The 19,602-nt window shown below is 42.8% G+C and overlaps 2 protein-coding genes across 3 annotated transcripts in view; one reads left to right on the top strand and one right to left on the bottom strand.

Moving 5' to 3' along the window:
* Positions 1 to 150: 150 nt before the first annotated feature.
* Positions 151 to 8,068, top strand: LOC118412693 (cytochrome P450 2U1-like). Of its 2 annotated transcripts, none has more exons than XM_035815709.1 (7): positions 151 to 816; positions 2,960 to 3,102; positions 4,709 to 4,919; positions 5,127 to 5,410; positions 5,649 to 5,843; positions 6,283 to 6,418; positions 6,802 to 8,068. In XM_035815709.1, the coding sequence occupies exons 1-7, from the start codon at positions 471 to 473 to the stop codon at positions 6,978 to 6,980; spliced, it is 1,494 nt and encodes a 497-aa protein (XP_035671602.1). In that variant the 5' UTR covers positions 151 to 470; the 3' UTR covers positions 6,981 to 8,068. The 2 variants fall into 2 exon arrangements, with proteins under 2 accessions (XP_035671602.1, XP_035671603.1); XM_035815710.1 differs by lacking the exon at positions 151 to 816 and adding an exon at positions 2,495 to 2,845 and having other exon boundaries at positions 6,802 to 8,047.
* A 2,455-nt stretch (positions 8,069 to 10,523) lies between these two features.
* The window catches only part of LOC118410821 (hydroxyacid oxidase 1-like), a 126,294-nt gene continuing 117,215 nt past the window's right edge, over positions 10,524 to 19,602 (bottom strand). Inside the window, exon 8 of the mRNA XM_035812650.1 lies at positions 10,524 to 10,923. Within this exon, the coding sequence (XP_035668543.1) occupies positions 10,841 to 10,923 (83 nt within the window). The 3' untranslated portion in view covers positions 10,524 to 10,840. The remainder of the gene's footprint in view (positions 10,924 to 19,602) is intronic.

Below are 19,602 nucleotides of genomic sequence, written 5' to 3'. Positions count from 1 at the left end.
TCATTTTCTACACCTGAGTTAAGTGAGAAAAGTCGTGTTTCTTTATTTCTTTATTTCTTTATTTGAATTCACCACATGCAAAAACAAGTGGAAGGGAGGACAAAACAGGTGTATCAACACCTTTACAAGTTGTCCTCCCAAATAGTGTTAAGTGCCTTTCCAAAGGGCACAAGATCGGTGACACGCCGGCAGCCGGATTCGAACTCCGATTGCGCCTCGCGATCTCACTGAGCTTATCGTGAATTTCAACCAGCTGTAGACTTTGTCCGAGTGTCTGGACATCAGAACTTGTGAATTCTAGACATCTTTAATGAAAAAAATCAATCTCCCTCTTATCTTCAGTCAAGCTTCAATTTGTCAATAACGTTTACCCATTGTTCGGCACATCCCTTTGGCAAGACGTGAAGGTCTGTTTGGTTCAATAGGCAAGGCCAAGGGTCGGACGCCAGTGAGGCATTGTTAATGTCAAGATGGTGGCGTATCTTTCCCCCTTTACCTGGGGCCTGATAGTCGCCGTTCTAGTTCCCCTCTCCGTGTACTTTTATCTGAACCGTCGAAGAGGCAATTTCCCACCCAGTCCGCCTGGTAGTTGGCCGATCCTCGGGCATCTTTTTGCGTTGGGCCGAGAGCCCCACCTGCAGCTCACGGAGTGGAGTAAGCAGCATGGCGACGTGTTCAGCATTCGGCTCGGGATGGAAGACGTGGTCGTCTTGAACGGAGGGAGGACCATCAAGGACGCTCTTGTGGAGGCCCGGCATGCCTTCTCAAGTAGGCCGGATGTGTACGTACTTGACGCCATCACAGGCTTCGGACAAAGTAAGTACAGTATATAACGTTAACGCTATATTTACAATCTAGCACTGTTGCTATATTTAAAGCATGCCAGTGTCTCAGGTTGGGAAAGATGAATGAATATATGTACCTTCGGCTTCAACAATAAGGGGATGTTTTAGGTGCCATTTATGTGTTTTTGTAGGTTTGTTTCTGGGTAGCATGCCACCCCCCCCCACCCAAAAGCAACTACATAGTACTGATCTGTGCAATTTGTTTTATCTTGTATGGAGGTATGTGTCAGCAAAATGAAGGACAACGTTATGGACCCTCTAGCAGCTTTATATGGCAATTTCTGGATTTTGCTTTCCTGTTTCTAGAAGATCTAATGCGATGTTTTTTAATGTAGTATATAGTTTTTATTGCACAACAATTGTACGGGGTACAAAGTATGGCATCTACATAACTACAGTTCTATAACTTAACGCTTATCTAACTAATACAGAAGTTGTAGTATGGGATAAATTTCTTACAGTTATTGGAGGCTTTTACAATCATTGGAGGAATTTCTAATGTCTAAACCTTCTTTGATATATTTTCCTATATCTGTCATATAATGAAATGAGAACTCAGGAATAAGCGCATTTTTTATGTAGCTCAGCGATTTGGATCACTGGCACTTGATTTGTGACTATGCTCTTTTGAGCCATTGAAACTAGCGATGCAAAGGGGGATATGGGTATCTTGATAATCCAAACTAAAGCATCACACGGATGACACCTAGCAGAGAGAAAGGCAAGGGCGTAAAACAGATGATATAACGTAGGTCACAAAGGGACAACTTACAGAATCACTCACCCGCTGCTCATTCATTCACTCAGAGACCCATTCACTCGCTCCATTACTCACTCACTCATAGCTCACTCACTCACTCAATCACTCACTCAACCACTTACTCATTCACTAAGACAACCACCAACCCATTCGCTCACTCACTCACTCGCTCACTCACTCACTCACGCACTCTCTCACTCACTCACTCACTCATTCACTCACTCAATCACTTTCTCACTCACTCACTCACTCACTCACTCACTCACTCACTCATCCACCTACCCATTTACTCATTTATTAAGTCACTCATTTATTGATACACGCTCTAACTCATTCACTCATCATTCACTCACACAATCACGCACTCATTCATTCATTCAATCACTTATTGACTCTCTCGCTCACTTCATCCCTCACTCACTCCATCCCTCACTCACTCATCCTTTTCTTTCCATGAGGATCATAAGGCTGACCTCTACCTGACCCTGTCCTCAGATATCTCCTTCCCTTCGTCTATCAGGTCTCAGGTTCAACAGTTACAAGGTACACATGAGGCGTGTTCAGTACCACAAAACAATCTGAGTATGATCAGATAAAACACTGGATTTGCCATTAGTGCAGGTTAGAGGTCACATACCTGCAGGGCAGTTGGGGGTAACATGAGAACTGGGGGAGGGGGATGTCATATAGCAGAATGCTCAAGTACAATGAATGAATGACCTTTATTGTACATTTGTGCTCAAACAAGCTAAGTACAGGTCGTTGCGCTAGTGATAAGGTACAATTTTGACAAAAAGGTATCTTATCATCTCTACATATGCTAATACATTCTAGTATGTACAAGTACAATAAAACAGTTGGCAAAACAAGTGAGTTCTCCGGTCAGGTCAAAAGAGTCGGGCATATGGACAGGTCACACAAAGGGCACCTGGCAGGTTACACAGAGTTCATCTGCTACAAAGAAGTCGTCATTTGCACACTAGTGTTGAAAACTATCATGGGAACCATTTTACGTAGTAAACGCTGACTCAATCTTTGCGCTTGGTAACCATGCGTGAATAGCAAGTGATGACCCCATGAAGCAGATAAATATAGAATACAACACGGTGCGCATGCATTCCGTATCACCCGAGGTGCCAGCCCGACTGCGGGAAGGATCGAACGACGCGGCCGAAGGCCGGAGGGTGATCCGACCCGCGGGAGGGCTGGGACCGATCATTCTACCTATACTTCTGAAATGGTTTCTGTCACTGTGCGCATGACTTGAGTTTGACGTTCTAAGAGGCACTTTTCCTGATACCTTTCCTTCAATAGCTTTCCGAAATGACGTTCTAGTCTCTTCTACATCCACCAGGTATTGCTACGGCAAGATGGACCGACGAATTCGTGCTGCGCAGAAAACTGTCCTACAACATTCTGAAATCCTTGGGGATGCGGCTCAGCCCCGGTCATGCTGAGGACGTTGTCCTCGAGGAAGCCGATTGTCTCTGCCAAAAGGTGTGTTTGATAAGAAAAACTAAAACAGCACTATTCTTTTAATCGATATCCATTTACATAAGACCATCTGGGTCCATAGGCATAGTATGTGTACAAAGGAGGCTTAAATTTTCACTATTGAAGTTAATTTTTTTGAAGCATTTCTTTATTTATTTATTTCTGTAATCTTTATCCAGGGTGGTCCAAGCTCAGTGCTCTTGCACTGCTTTTCAGTGGAGCCCTGCGTGTTACATAAAAAGAAATTAAACATATTCATCACAAACATAGGCAAACATAAATAGACAGCAATAAATGAAATGATTAAATAACAATGGTAATGAAACTGATGTAAACAATAATACTAATCATAACAATAGATGCTGCTAGTGATGATGATATCAATACAAATGATGAATGAAAATAATGGTACGAAACTAAAGAAAACAATAATGATAATAACAAAGTAAATACTATCAAGTTGTCATTTTCATTGGGTGGTCAGAGGTCAGGCTAGCCAAGCCCTGCATTTGGTTTTAAAGGTAGATTTTGACGTGCAGGTCTTTACAGATGGTGGAAGACTGTTCCATGCAGTAATACCTCTATAAAAATTAAGAGAACTTGCGCTTCCCACATTCCAAACGTACAAGGGGTAGTTTGAGGGATAAGTTCTGACTGTGTCGGGTGGGGTAGCTGTGGGAGTCAGAAGTCCTTTGAAAACTATTGATGTAATCAGGAAGTTCATTGTTAACTGCCTTGTACATTGATTGTAGCAGGTGCAAGTTTCTCCTGGATGTTAAGGTTTTCCAGCCCAAGGCAGATAGCTCATCGACGCCAACATGATGGGTGTATTTCAAACCAAGAATAAGCCTAGCTGCCCGGTTCTGGAGTTTTTGTAGTCTATCGGACAGACATTTACCACAGTTACCCCAAATCACATTGCAATAGTCCATTTTAGGCAAAACCATGGAGTTGAATAACATAACAAGAGTGCGCTGTGGTAGACAAGGAATTAGGCGCCGTAAGACTCCCAGTCTTGACGAGACTGCATTACATAACTTGTCAATATGGACTTCCCATGTTAAGCAAGGATCAAGCCAAACGCCCAGATACTTAAAGCTAGTGACAACTTCCAAACTGGTGCCAGAAAGAGTGGTTGACAGTTGCTCTGTACTTGACTGCAGCCTACGCGCTGTGCCGAAGAGCATTGCTTTACATTTAGTAACATTGAGTGTCAATTTATTTGTGTGTAACCATGTTTCGATATTACGAAGGTCGGCATTCAGACAAGTATTCACATCCCTTACTGTTTTAGATGCATAGAAAAGTGCAGTGTCATCAGCATACAACACAACCTGTCCATGTGATATATAATCAGGCAAATCATTAATGTACAGTATAAACAAGAGTGGCCCTTTCTCTTTGAAACCTTAGGGATTGAGATAATTTCCAACGATGATGTAAACATTACCTTCACAAGCCCAAACTGTCAGTACGTATCCTTTATATGTTGATTCAAACGAAGAAAATAAGGCACCCTGTTTTAAATGTAAAGCACATTGCGCGCAATGCAATAATCTACATGTATAAAAACACTGACTTATGATTGCTTGCATCAAATCAAATACAGATACAATCATACAACGGCGAACCATTTGATATTGTGGAAGTATCAAATGCTGCCTTTTCCAACGTGGTGTGCTCCATGGTTTTCGGCCGCCGATTCGACTACGACGACTCCAAGCTGAGCCAGCTTCGCCGCAACGTGAAGGACATAGCGAGGGCCATCAGCAGCTGCCAGATCCTCAGCCTGTTCCCGATCCTGCGCTTCCTGCCACTTGGTAAGAGATCCTTTTCTTGACTTTGATTCTGACCCTTCTTGTTAGTTGGGATGTTACTGGCTTCTAAGTGACGTTGTAAAAGTTTGTATTCTTTGGTTGGTCTTATGTATATACCCTGATTCACGTGCACCTGTTCACCAATATACACCTAATCACGGTAGCCTACGACGACGCTGAGTGTAACATTTTGCTCCGCATGCCTTGCAGAGAACCAATCCGGTCGAAAGGCAATCAGGCTTGCCGAGATGCTTCAGGCTTTCATCCGAGAGGAGGTGGAGAACCATCGCGCCACGCTGGACCTGGCCAACCCGCGGGACTTCATCGACTACTGCCTGTTGGAGCTGGCCAAACCCAACCCCGCGGGTGGCTTCACCGAGGAACACCTGGTGTACTTCGTGGCCAACCTGTTCACGGCTGGAACTGAGGGAGGCAGTATGACGTTGGCCTGGGGGGTTCTTTACATGATCCTGAATCCAGACATCCAGACAAAGGTATTCATACGAAAAGTAGAAAGGTTAGAGCAATACGTGCAATAATTGCAAGGTGAACCAGGCTTCAGTTTGCCAGTGTTGTAAAGAAGCGATATTCATCAGACTTGTGTGTGCGTGTCTGTGAGTGTGTGTGTTTGCGTGTGTGAGTGAGAGAGAGAGAGAGGGGGGGAGAAGGGGAAAAGAGGAGAGGGATATTTGTTTATACTAATAATATCAAGTTCATTGATGTATTTCCTAGGTACAGGAGGAACTGGATCGTGTGGTCGGAAGCGATGGTGGTCTTCCATCCATACGCCACCGCCTGCAGCTGCCCTACGTGGAGGCGACTGTCCTGGAGATCCAGCGGATCCGGCAGGTGATTCCGCTCAACCTGCCGCACGCCACAACCACGGCCGTCAACTTCAGAGGGTATGACATACCGGCCGGAACACAGGTAAATGCTTGCTACTTTATCAATTTGATATAAGCATAAATATGTAACGGTAGAGATTGCGATTTGACGGAGACGTCAGTCGGCAATTTTACTGGGAGAGATCGCGGTCGCACGAAAGGAATCTCTATTGTATTAGGATCGCTGATTAATGTTGCACTTTATATTTCATATTTCCTGATCGCGCGATAGAGACTTTGATGGCGATCTCTTCCGGTAAAATCGCTGATTCTGCCAGATCCTATTGTCTACAGAATACCCTGACAAATATATTATCTGCGCGTAAAATGCCCTAGCACGCTAATAAAGAAAAGAGCCAGTCGATCTCCTTGGTCAACACTTTACGACAAGAATTTTTTCCACAACTATTTCATTTGATTCTGAACAAGGTTATCATTATGGGCAACAGTCGGTAAGACTATGTCATCTGTTATGCTGGTAGGTGCTGACTAACCTGTGGTCAGCTCACATGGACCCGGAAGTGTGGACAGATCCGGAACGTTTCCGACCGGAGCGTTTTCTGGACCGGGAAGGACGAGTCATCAGCAGCACTGAGTCGTTCATGCCCTTCTCTGCAGGTAAATAGAAAAGGAAAATAGTTAAATCATACAGAACGTCCCAAAAGGTTCGACATTCGCAAACTGACCTTTACTTACAAACTTGTATTGTTTTTATGAAGTTTGAGTTCGAAGATACTCCAACAAAGTCTATAAATCAGGTCATAACAATACTGGCCTTCATCAGAAATTGCATATAGAATCATCTCTGTGAAGACGTCTTAGCGGAGATCATTTCCTATCGGTCTTCCGTTTCAAACAATATCCTCATAGCACTGAGCCATCCCAAACCTTGAGTAATATCATATACTGGGACCGTCTTGGAACCATTCCTCTTCCTATATGTATGGCCTACCAGGCCAGCTTGACTCAAATGTTGATTGACACCAAATGTATGTGAACAGGTGATCGACTGTGTCTTGGAGAGAAGCTGGCCAAAGTCGAGCTGTTCCTGCTCTTCTCTTCCCTGATGCTACGCTTCAAGTTCATGCTACCGGAGGGCGAGCCGAAACCTTCGACGAAAGGACGCTGTGGATTCACTCTGACCCCTCCGCCTTTCAAGTTGTGCGTTCTCCCCCGATAGAAAAATAGCTAAAGCAAGCGGCTTTTTAATAGCCTCACACAGCAGGCGCATAGCCAGCCAAACAACAGTCGATACCAAACTCGATAAACACCTAAAAAATAATCGTGAAATGTATTTGCTTCCTCTACCGTATGTCTCGTCAATGGATTACAGCACACAAAAGGAAATTTAATGACTGAGTTTTCGTTCATTTCTGCAGTATGTTTATACATGTATATGTTATGTATTTTAGTGTCATTGCATGTCCCTGTCCGTCGTGTGCTATTGTATTGATGCATTTCTTGCATAGGACCGCAGACAGATGAAGGTGTATAGTTCGTTTAAGGTCAACTATTTGTTTTTTTATATAATCAGATAGCTAGCACACAGAAATCGCTTTAGGGTTTAAATATGTTACTTAGAACAAGGAGGCTGTATGCATAACCCCATAAAATGCAAAATGTTGAAGACATGGCTTATCTTATCACCACTATCAAACTGATATATTAGCCATATTCAAGGTAGTTGCCAGTAACTATAAGCTTCCAGTAACTAGTACTAAAATACACATAGACCTTTCCAGATGATTACCTTTATAATGGCACCAAGAAACATTGGCTTGCTCGTTTGTTTGTTTTTGCAATCTATTAACAAATCTTATGTGGCATTTGATTCATGGTGATAACCCTTAAAAATAATGTAGCTTATGAACACAATTCTGGAGCCTAGGTGGTTTGGGAATAGTTTAGACCTAAATAACAGTATTTCGCTTAATCGTTTTTCATTGCAATTGGTTTAACTAGATGTATATGGACAATGAGTGATGAATAAAAGATTCTACTAACTCTTTGTAACATTGTGAGATAATGCTTGATTGTTACTGGCGTTTGTTCGTCTAGGCCAAATCCTGTGTGACTGACCCGCCTTTTTACCTTTTTGAGGATGTGACATCTAGAACATTAAACAGGATATATCGCTTTGCCACATCCTGCCACGGTGTCCAGTTGACCGCAAAAGGGACCGGATACCGAGTACGCAATGTGTGTCTATGCAAAATAACAAAGGTTGACCTTTCATATTGTCAAGCATATTTTTTGTCAACAACAATCGATATTTTCTCAACCTTGGAATGCCTACATACAAACTTGTACCACCCTGGTCGTGGGAACGCGTGTAATGATGCGTGTAACACATTCAGGTCCTTCTCACGACTTTGGTCACGGCCACGTACCAACCAAGATCGGCCCTGGGATTATTAATTATAGTAGACGCCTGGACGCCATACTATTCTATCCTAACAGCTTACTCCACTGATCGCATCAAAGTAAAATATGACTTTCCCGACTTTGATTCCTCAGAATTTGCAGACGATTTGTAAAAACTAGTAGGAAATTCCAACGACCCAACCACAGATGACCTTGCTCACGACTAACACCCAACTATGGTCTGGAGAAGGTTGGGAGGCCTTGGTCGGCTATGTGTAACACAGACTAAACAAGCAGAAACCATTGATGATATGGGTCAGATAGAGAACAACGTGGCCCGGATAATATCAAACCGTCCAAGACTTTAGCTCCAAGTCTAACAAGTCACGTTTTGTTAGTTATTGGTTTGAATCTCGATTCATAATCTTGGTTCGTGCGTATTAGTTACTACATACTGAGGCAGACTGTCATAAAGATTGTTTTCCATTGTCTCTGGTCAGCTGCTAGTCGTCGTGCCACCCCCACCCCCCTCCCATCCAGCGCACCTCTGCATGGAATATGTTACACTTTTTAAATATGTCAGGTATGTTGTTTGTTTGTTCGTTTGTTATTAATGATATGATGTGTGAACCCTTGTGTTATTTGTCATTTGTGTTACCTTTGACTCTATAATGAGAGGATTATGCAAAACGTACAAGTATGACTAGTACTGAAAAGACAACAAAATACACGAAGCGTGGGAAGATGATTTTTTTCTCTATGAAATTTGTTGAGAACTTTAACCTGTAACATGATTGCCCATTACTTCATTACTACTTCCATTACTTTTACGTAGACTGTAATGTTTAGAACGGGAGTTAAGTTTTTAGGTGCACCGTTTAATATCTTTATGATTACGTATCCATAGCTTTTGCTTTACTTATCAATGCAACAATGAAGCTTATAGAGTGACTAGTGGCTTTACGATCATCATGGCATATCTATATGCACATATATATCAGTCAGGTCAAGTTGATTTGATTATATGGATGGCATCCGCGCGCGCATCAATTTCCGGGTGATAAAAAAGCATTTTCGACCATATATAGTTTTACAAAGCAGTTACAAAATAATTAGATATAAGCCGTATATTGCAGAAACAAGTAACGGCAAACGTATACTGTTATAGAATGTACGGTTTCTCAGAGGAAGCGTTGTCTTGGATCATGTCATACTTGTCAAACCGCAAGTGGCAGGTCTATGCAAACGGGGCATACGGTCAGAGCCGAGTGTTGCAATGCGGGGTGCCGCAGGGAAGTTGTTTGGGACCACAACTGTACAGCATTTACGTCAATGACATGTCCAGTACAGTAGAGAATGGGGAACTGGACCAGTATGCTGACGACAGTACAGTACATGCAGCAGGACGCACTGTACAGGACATAAGAACAAAGACTCTGGTGGATTTAGAATGTGTGGCTAAATGGTCGGACCACAACATGCTTAAACTGAACAACGGCAAGACAAAGACCATGCTGGTTGGGACGTCTAAGAAGACAAGAGTCGCACCTCCACTACAGTTGGAACTCAGGGGGCAGAGTTTACAACAAGTACACACTGTCAAGCTTTTGGGAGTACATGTCGACCAAAACCTCACATTCGACAATCACGTAGACCATGTTGTAAAGAACTGTAATAGAAGCATGGCGAAAGTGAACAGGGTGAGGAAATTACTTCCGCGCAGACTGAGGATAAAACTGATTCAGGCCCTTGTACTAACACATCTAGACTACTGCAGTTCGGTGTGGGCAAGTACGTCTAAGAAGAACATAAACCGGCTACAGGTCGTGCAGAACAGAGCGGCCAGGATCGCCCTTGGTTGCCACAGGTACACAAGCAGGGACGCTTTGCTGCAGACGCTAGGATGGCTGTCCGTGAAAGACAGAATCCAGCAGAAAAGCGTAGTGACTTTTCGTAAGATAATGCAAAACAAACAACCAGTCTCTCTGTATAAACAGGTCAAAATGCAGTCCCATGGATATCAAACACGCTCATCAAAATCCCAAACTATCAGACTACCAAAGCCCAGAACAAATGCTCAAAAGAAAAGGTTCTTGTACAGAATGTCCAGCACATGGAATGGTTTGCAATAGATAATTGGTCCCATTGTATATATATATAAGCTCAGGTAGTCATTAAGTTATCTTTTATCAAGTGTGAATTTTATGTACATTGTATAGATTGTATGTCTTCCTGTGTGTCAGGTGTTTGTCCTGTTATGTTTAATAATTGTTGATAAAGACCACAGGAAGAGTAGCTTCAATGTACTCCATTGTTATGCTAATTGTGGATCTTAATAAAGTCAAGTCAAGTCAATGCCAAAAGTCGATTTCAAGGATTCAAGGTAAAAGAAGAAGTTGTGAAAAAGCAAAAATGAAGAATCTATTGTTCGCAATACCATGTGTTCAAACATTTGGTCAACCTTCCTCAACACTTAAATTCCATAATGAAGGCAACGTTTTCGACTTAACTTTTTTCATTCGCAAGCTTGTGAAGCAGAGTTTCCCAGAGGATGTCATCCATATGATCAAATTAACAAGGCCTAACTGCATGCCAGTGATTTTTTTTTTAAATCATGACTTCTTAGAAGAAGTTAGCGACCTTAAAGTCTTCTCAAATTTAGAGGTTTGTCAGATCTTAAACTTTGCTTGTAAGATGGCAACCAGCGCAGGACTCGCGTACAAGCAGCTTTCGGGTGATGTCAGAAATTCTCGAACAACCTGAGGGAAAAATACATGTACAGTGCATATATTGTAAGTATCTACACCTAGAGGAGACACTGGAAAGGTTTAAGAAAGAGATACACATGTGCATGTAAGTCGATGCAATGATAAAACCTGGGCCAACGCTCTTGAGAAATTCAGAGAGTTTCTTTGTTTCAAATGTTCTCCTGTTGTGCAATTACAGACGAATCTTTTCCTACTTGTTCTCCAGTTGCCCCTGTAACCGCCATTATACCGGGGGACGCCTTGGAGTTAGGGACAAAAAGCTCGCCAGAGGCTGTTGCAAAGTAATGAGCCACACCCCCTAGCCAGTTTCATGTCGTCAATCAACGACTGACCTGGCCTTGACCAGGTTTCTCGGATGTTTCGCAACTTCCAGTGTAATCCAACGTGAGGCGCTGCTGTACACTAAAAAAAATGACCAGTTCGGGACACTTACCGTGAAATATTTAGTTTTTGTATAAATTTTTACCTTCGCTGAAAGGTTATGTTTTACAGTCTGTGTGTGTGTGTGTGTGTGTGTGTGTGTGTGTGCGTGTGTGTGTGTGTGTGTGTATGTCGGTCAATTTATATATAACTCATTTCATACTCAAAAAATGAGACAATATTATACTGTCCTGAACCAGCACATAGTGCTAGCCTGATTGTTGATACTACATACATGTACCATGTGTAAAATAGATTAGTTTCTTAGATTTTTTGGCGACGCCTCAGGGGCGAGCCTAATGTTTATAGTGTGCGACCGTTTGACAGGAATTCTAGGAATTCCGCAGGCATGCGAGGAATTTTTCTACGGGTATTCCCTAGGGAATTTGTTTTTGTGTGTGACCTTTAGTCTGCTTTGGTATGGCGTATAATACGATGACGTGACCGATGTTATAAACCAGGAATTCATGTGTTAGATACTCGTTTCACCATCAAGTATACAGCACATTACATTTATTAACAAATTACTCGATATTATGTATCGTTAGGGTAGAATAGTGGGTCAGTTATATTTTTTGCTTGACCATTCGGCGTAATGATGTCGTGTATGTATGTATGAGGATTGTTTTGTTTCGTTTGAAGGTTTTTATTTCATATCTTTCTGTTATATCATTTTGTATGGTTGTGTGACTCTTGATTCCCTTTTTTCATATTGCTGTGATGATCATTTGGTTCCCAAACCATCGCGACAAAGGGGTGTACTTGTCAGTCGATTCTTCCTGTAACCTGGGGGTTGTCATGCCGGCGTTCACCTGTGGGGACAGATTGTGAGAGAGGATTCATATGAAGAATTTTTGCAATAGTGATACTAACTTAGCAACTTTTGTATGTCTGGATCGGTAAAGTGTTGTTTTCTGTTAGTTACAGGCAGTCGGAAGTGATGTAAGGCATCAAAGTAATTCAGATATAATTTATAGCAAAAGTCATACATATTGAATTCCTTCCCGCTCCATGGTGCATAGGGCGGCGCCCATGTTCTTGCAGTAACCCTGGGCCAAACAAATGCACTTACTACAGCAGGGGGCCAGGACACTGGCTGTGGTGTGTGTTCAAATTACATACTCTTTCCCGAATGCTGAGTGCTAAGCTGAGAAATTAGCACGACCATTTAACACGTCATACCATATTCGGCCGGGGATCGAACTTACGACGTACCGAATGCATGGCGAACACTCTACCCACTCGTCTCATTGCACCGGCGATAACGCTTGTGTAGCAGACAACAATACTCGGGATGCTAACGTGTCGTTACTTTGACCAATGAGGTCTATTTCTCTTATAACCAAAGGGCACAAAAGTGCATTATCATGTAACTTTTGGTGTAGCCCGAGTTTTGAAACATTAAAGAAGTAAAAGAAATAAAATGTACCGCCGTGAATAAGAAATAATGACACAACATATCCTTTCTCGGCTTGGCTTCGCACGAACGAAGGCACATCAAAATATCAATACACATGTCTGCCTAAAAGCCACAAACGACGGCTATCGGGTCTAATATGCAGTGCACTGTTACGTCGGGTGGCGTAAACCAGTATACAGAATATTTCGCCCGTCCAACAAGTAAAACGGCTGCAATTGCAAGAGATATCCAACTTCTACGTGTGGAAGGGAGGTAAAGGTGATTGGAAAAGCATCCTGTATACAACGGCTTTAACATCACTAGCCTGTAATAACACAGAACGAAATAAGTCACATGTACGCTCACCGCTATTAAACTGCTTGGTGGACAATGGGTGATCAGATCACTGGTGCCGTTTTGGCTACAGTCAGAGTGATAAGCCGGCGGGCGATCGGAGGACGGATGGGAGTATGGCAGTTCCGGCAATCGTCGGTTAATTCACGACTCATGCTCAGCAGTATTATTAAAGCACAGTGGATCCTTGTACACTGTACTAGTCCACAGACGATATAGGGTGAGAGAAACGCAGAGAAAAAGATGATTGAGAACGGGGACCCCGGTAACAAATCGTATCTTTGACTTTAAGACCACGGGAAACAGATGAATATGACCACGAGAAACAGAAGCGTTTGTTGTTTGTGCGGCGGCAAGGTGGCGAAAGGAATTCTACAAAAGGGCCTCATGGAGCGCTGATATCTCCGGCCGATCAGAGACAAAAGGGTTGTGCCTGGTTGTGCCGTAAACAACATGTGGTATGAGTAACAAACTGCCAAGAAGTTTCCACGTTGAAAGTTATTCTCTAATCGAAATCACCAAACACTGGCGAAACAAGGTCACAGATGAAGACTAAATCCTACACAACAATACGCCTGTAAAAATGCCAAAACTATTATGCCGTAAAAATGGGACACATTTTTATCCTGCTGAAACGTGATTTTGGCGGACTTTTTCGAAGTCCCAAGGTCTCGGGCGGTTTGGGGCAAGATTTGGGCCCACGAGATTAAGGTTGGCTGTCTTACTCAACCCAAGCACTCACTCCCAAAAACCACCAGGTACGATTCACAACGTAACGCTCTCGGTTTATTTAGATCTAGTCACTCTAAACATCATGTAGCGTATCTATTAAATGCACACAATACAAGCTATCATTAGCAAGGTACACTCACCGAAATTGAATACAAGGGGCGCCCAAGAGTCAGACGCGTGCGGGTTCTTGCCGGGCTGGCTCCGCTGAACGGATACGGCTCCGAACAGGACGAGTACGTAGCGCACTGGCTTCAAACAAACAATTTTTGGCCAAGGAAGTGGTCGCTACAAGGAACTACGCTCTGCTGAGACAAGGAGTGTTCTGGACTTGCCAGTACGATTGTAACGGCCATGACCTTTGACATATGAGATAATTAGGTAATGACTGTCTAGACCATATGAGGAGGAGCTTACATTAGCATATTAGGTAAATCCTGATTGGCTGGATGCCGACAGCATCCAACCAGCTTACCTGTGATGGGCGGAGTTATACAACCTATTGTCATGCTAGTTAACCTTAGAGATTGTATGAAGAGATTTAGTCAGTCTCGTGCCCCAAGGACTCAGGTGAGGTACTTTGGTAGGGCTTAGTCCCTCTGTTGGATTGTGTACTAGTTATTAGTTAGACCGACTCTCTCTGTGAATATACTTAGATCTCTGTATCATTATCCTAGACCTGTATCCTTTAACTGTAACTTGCTGTAGTCCTAAGTGAAACACATTGTATTATATGTTACTTGAGTTATATGTTACTTGAGTTTAGCATAGGTTGAACACGGCTCACAAATAGTAATCGGACTGGTCTGGCTGAGTTCCTGATAAGCTAATATAGGACTTAGATACCAAACACCCAGATTCTTTCAATGGTTCCCACACTGGATTTGTGAATAACCGTGTTTTACAATCTTATGTTGGACTCTGTAACTTAGTAAACTTTCCAAACTTCGAATTTGATCTAGTTCCTGTTTGTGCTTCGCTTACTCGTGTTACGCGCTTCGGATTATTCCCCGGCCCATTTCAAACACATAGCTAGTTAGTCCTTACCGGCAGTTTTCTGCATTTAGCGCTGTTGTTTCTTGTTCTGTACGTAGACATTTGCTGTCCTACCTGTTTGGACCTACTAAATTCTTGATTTTGGGAAGGACAGACGCAGATTTGCATCGTAAATTTCATTGCTTTGGTAGCATGGAGTTGCTCACTTGGGCCCCAGATTTTGTTCTTGATTCCCACCGACTGCTTCGCTTTAGCCGCGCGTAGCTAATATTCCCGGCATATTCAAATCTTAGCGTAGCCTTTTTAAGTTGTGCAAAACCGTTGCTTTGTGTCCATTTAGTTTTGGCATTTTTGGCTTGGCCGGACAAAATCTGCTAATTAATTGCCCATAGTGAACATTTGGCACCGTCTACACTAAATTTGCATAGACGCCATTGTCATCCACGCATATTATTATCACCCCTGCGCGCACTGCCATACCTTGTCTTTTGTTCTTGTTCCTGCCTTTTGTTCTCATCTGCTGTGAAATGCCCTATCTTTTGTAACTCTAGTCCTGCCAGGCGAAAATTGCCCAACCTGTGAAATAGCTGCTTTGTCCATTTGGTGAGAATTTTGAAAGATTTGTCAACTGTTGTTTTTGCAGTGGTCCCGAATTTGCATTCAAATTTGTGAGGTTTAATCCTATTGTCCCTGTCCAAAATCTGTTGGTTTAGGCACATCTGAATTTTTCTGTTGTTTTTCTCCCAAAGTCCACAGAAAAGTGCTACCCTATTTGGCAAAGTGGGTCTCCCATTTCTATTTTGGCACTTTTTTCTAACCATGACCGACAAAATTGTTCCGTATGACCCAACTCACGACAACTTTGCTACCTTTCCAAAATTGGTTAGTATGTGTGAGTTTTGAGACAATGATATCCTTCTGTCCCCCCAGGATGACCCGAATTACAACCAGCGGAACGACCGACCCCGTCGGCCGGGCCGCCCTAACCGTAACCGGTGTCAAGAACCTTCCTTTTCAGAGAGTCCGGTAACGTCCGGGGAAGAGTCCTCCCAGGGCACTTGTTCTGCTTCTGTTTCAGGTTCCGACCAGCAGTCTGGCGATGAAGATGACCAGGACGAGGCGACCGTCCCGAAGACACTTGTTCCGCCGAGGGAGAGACGACCAGCTGTGAATCCGGACGTCTCCAGTGACAGCGAAGAGGAGAGGCCTTCGACAAGCCATGCTGCTGACGTCCCGAGACCACGACGACATCGCCGCAGACCGTCGTACCTGGAGGACTTCGCGTTGGACTCCGACTCGGATTACATAGATTTAACATAGTGTGTTATCGTTAAGTTGTGCTGAGCAAAGACAGACCACTTCGTGTCTTGCGGTTCTGATGGTGCAAATCATTCGGTTGGGTGAGCTGGTGCATTGGTTGTTGTAGATTGTATGTTGGTTCCTGTTTCGCCTGTAAATCACCGTGGCTAGGTCCCCCGGAAGTTAAGTTTATATGAAGATTTTTTTTGTTATCAAGTACGGATGGAACTCTGGAGCTGAGATGAGAGGATTGGTAGGTATACACGTTTTCTATTATCACGCCGTAGCCATGTAAGTGAGCTCAAGTCTCCTGCTGGTGTCGTCTGCGTGCTGCGTGTCCATCTCTCGAGGAATTGGATGGGGATTTGAGTATCTAATCTCAAAGGTGATTAGCAGTAAATCTCTCCCCATACCAGTGAGTATGTGTTAAGTTTACTTAGGTGCTTATTTCGGGTAATGACGGACAAGTTTAAGTGATTGACCAGGTAGTATACATGGGATCCTACACGCCTTCTCTGCTTCTGGTGTGTCTGGCTGCCTTGTCGTCTGTTATGCACCTGTCACCGCCGTACACGTTGGAATTTTGTCTCTTGCGAAGCACACATGTAAATCTTTGTCTGTATCAGACACAGTGTAATAAAACCACATGATTATTGCTTATGTATTGCTGATGTATTGCGTACGTATTGCTTATGTATATGTTTATCTGTATTATGCTGAACTTTTGTATTGTAGTGACCATATGCAAAATGTGAGTGGCCAATGGCTGGTGAGAGCAGTCTGATTGGTCACAGAGATTTAGATAATGTTGAATATCTGTACTATGCTGAAATTTTTGTATTGTGTGGACCATATGCGGAATGTGAGCGACCAATGGCTGGTGACAGCAGTCTGATTGGTCACAGAGAGCTAGATAATGATATATGACTGATGGTGCCAACTTTTGTGATTTTATATCAACCTGTTGTATTTTTGTTACACCTCCCTTGACCTTTGACATATGAGATAATTAGGTAATGACTGTCTAGACCATATGAGGAGGAGCTTACATTAGCATATTAGGTAAATCCTGATTGGCTGGATGCCGACAGCATCCAACCAGCTTACCTGTGATGGGCGGAGTTATACAACCTATTGTCATGCTAGTTAACCTTAGAGATTGTATGAAGAGATTTAGTCAGTCTCGTGCCCCAAGGACTCAGGTGAGGTACTTTGGTAGGGCTTAGTCCCTCTGTTGGATTGTGTACTAGTTATTAGTTAGACCGACTCTCTCTGTGAATATACTTAGATCTCTGTATCATTATCCTAGACCTGTATCCTTTAACTGTAACTTGCTGTAGTCCTAAGTGAAACACATTGTATTATATGTTACTTGAGTTTAGCATAGGTTGAATAAACACGGCTCACAAATAGTAATCGGACTGGTCTGGCTGAGTTCCTGATAAGCTAATATAGGACTTAGATACCAAACACCCAGATTCTTTCACGATGCCAAAACATGACATGAAATGTACAGTTTGGGAGCAAAAAAGTTGGGAGTAGTAGTAGAATTGTCCGTCTTCCCACCACGCCGTGCTAAGAAAGAATGTCCGCTTGAGGAATAAAATGTGTCCCACATGCGCCAGTGTCCGAGCTGTGTCCGGACCGCCTGGAAGGCCTGGCTCTAAACAAAAGAGAGTTCAACAGACCGTTTCTGATTTTTCTGATTAGCACAGCGGCTTGTTGCGGGTGTGACGAGAATCCAGCACCACATGGCACAGATGACACAGACTTGTCATTTCCATGGTGGTCCGGTGACAATAAATCATGCGGTCTGCTTTTAATACAAGGAATTCCCGCTTTTACAGGAGTTTATAACAACACAGCTTGTCGTTCAAATTCATTCCTTTCAAAACATTGTTTCTGTCGTAACTATCCAAACGGGGGCGATTCAGACGCAACCATCTATCAAAACGGGAGATTGAGATGTACTTATCAAAAAGGGGGTACTTTACGATTGCTACATTGCAACCCCAAAACGCTAAAAACAACAATAGCGAATCAGAACCATTCAAACCCTAAACCCTTTCGTGCCTATCTTAAAAACTAGTGCTAAGATTTAACGGCTACAATGTTTCCTGTTAATTGACGAAGCGTAAAATAATGAATTCTTGGACCATCTTTCTTGAGGTGTGCTTCAACAGTCGGCCGTATGATTTTCGCCCGTACTGATATTATCTAATCTTTTAACAATAATAAGTGACACTGTTCCCTTTCAGCTTGTCATTGGTCCGGGATGTATCCGTACATATGGGGATATGGTGTCGCGATCCATATTTTCTAAGACATCGGCGAAATGAACTTGCGATGTATAAACAACTCGCCCTGATAATCCGTCTCAAACTTTTTAAGGCATCTTATCCACTATCTAGTGAATAATCAAATAGTTTAGTCGATTTTTGTTTATCATGCATCAAATACTGAGTCATTTCAAATTAAAAACTTCCGTTAACAGTCCTGGTTTTACTGACCCCCTATTTTCTTGTTCCCAAATGTGTCTAAATGGGGATTGCTACTCTGGGGTATATACTGCTCTAATTAGATACAAAATAAAACACGTTTGTATCCACTCCGCCACATTTATCTTCTATTAAACACATACCAACATGTCTAAGTGTAACAACCACAATCGAATGTATTGACATTTTAACAAAAAGAACTAGGGTATCCATTTGACACGCTGCAACTATAGCGGGAAAGAAATACATTGTGCATAGGTAGAATGATCTAGCAAAACCTCATGATTTGACCTAAACATGGCAAAAACGATTAAGGTTCACAATTCACTCTGGCACTAACGTGAATGTTTAAGTTGAGTCGGTGGGGAAGGGGGTTGGTACAATTTGGCAAAGAAAAGGCACGGGGCATGACGCCACATGAGCACGGTTTAGAGATTTTTAAAGCCGAAACCATGGAGGCAAAAAATCTGGTTGTGGTTCAAAGATGTCAGAGATCAGGGGAGGATGTTTGGCCAAATCTGCTGCAATTAGCTGTCACAGAAAATGAGTTACGACCAGGGCTGGGGCCAGAGGGTACGTATGAAATGTCAGAGTGGCCTTGACTGCACTGAAGGTGCACGGAACGAAGAGTAGAACAGATGGCAAAAATTATCGTGGTGATTCTCAGAATCCGGCGATGTGACAAATTTAGTCACTGTGTCAGATAGATAGTATGTCGACCAAACACCGAGAAAACCACGACAACGGAACTTTTGTGCATTTTTCACGAAAATTCAAGACTACACATGTAAACTTTTACGCTAACAGTGATGGGGTTTTGTGCGCGTGAAAAGTTGCGCATGAAAAATCTGCGGGTGACAACATGCACATTCGCTTATTTCCCGGGGATTTGGAAAGTCTTTGTACTTTTACATTTGAGATACTTAAACAGAACGCTCAAAATCTTTTGATAACCATTAGTGTTGATAGTTAGCA

Source organism: Branchiostoma floridae, chromosome 3 (genome assembly GCF_000003815.2).
Source record: "Branchiostoma floridae strain S238N-H82 chromosome 3, Bfl_VNyyK, whole genome shotgun sequence".
NCBI lineage: Eukaryota > Metazoa > Chordata > Leptocardii > Amphioxiformes > Branchiostomatidae > Branchiostoma > Branchiostoma floridae.
This window is presented reverse-complemented; position numbering and strand designations above follow the sequence as displayed.

Excerpts from the sequence above, each read along its gene's own strand:
- LOC118412693 (XM_035815709.1), top strand. The coding sequence starts at position 471 with ATGGTGGCGTATCTTTCCCCCTTTACCTGGGGCCTGATAGTCGCCGTT. Across the intron at positions 3,103-4,708 it reads CCGATTGTCTCTGCCAAAAG|ATACAATCATACAACGGCGA; the intron begins GTGTGTTTGATA and ends AATCAAATACAG. Across the intron at positions 4,920-5,126 it reads CCTGCGCTTCCTGCCACTTG|AGAACCAATCCGGTCGAAAG; the intron begins GTAAGAGATCCT and ends CATGCCTTGCAG.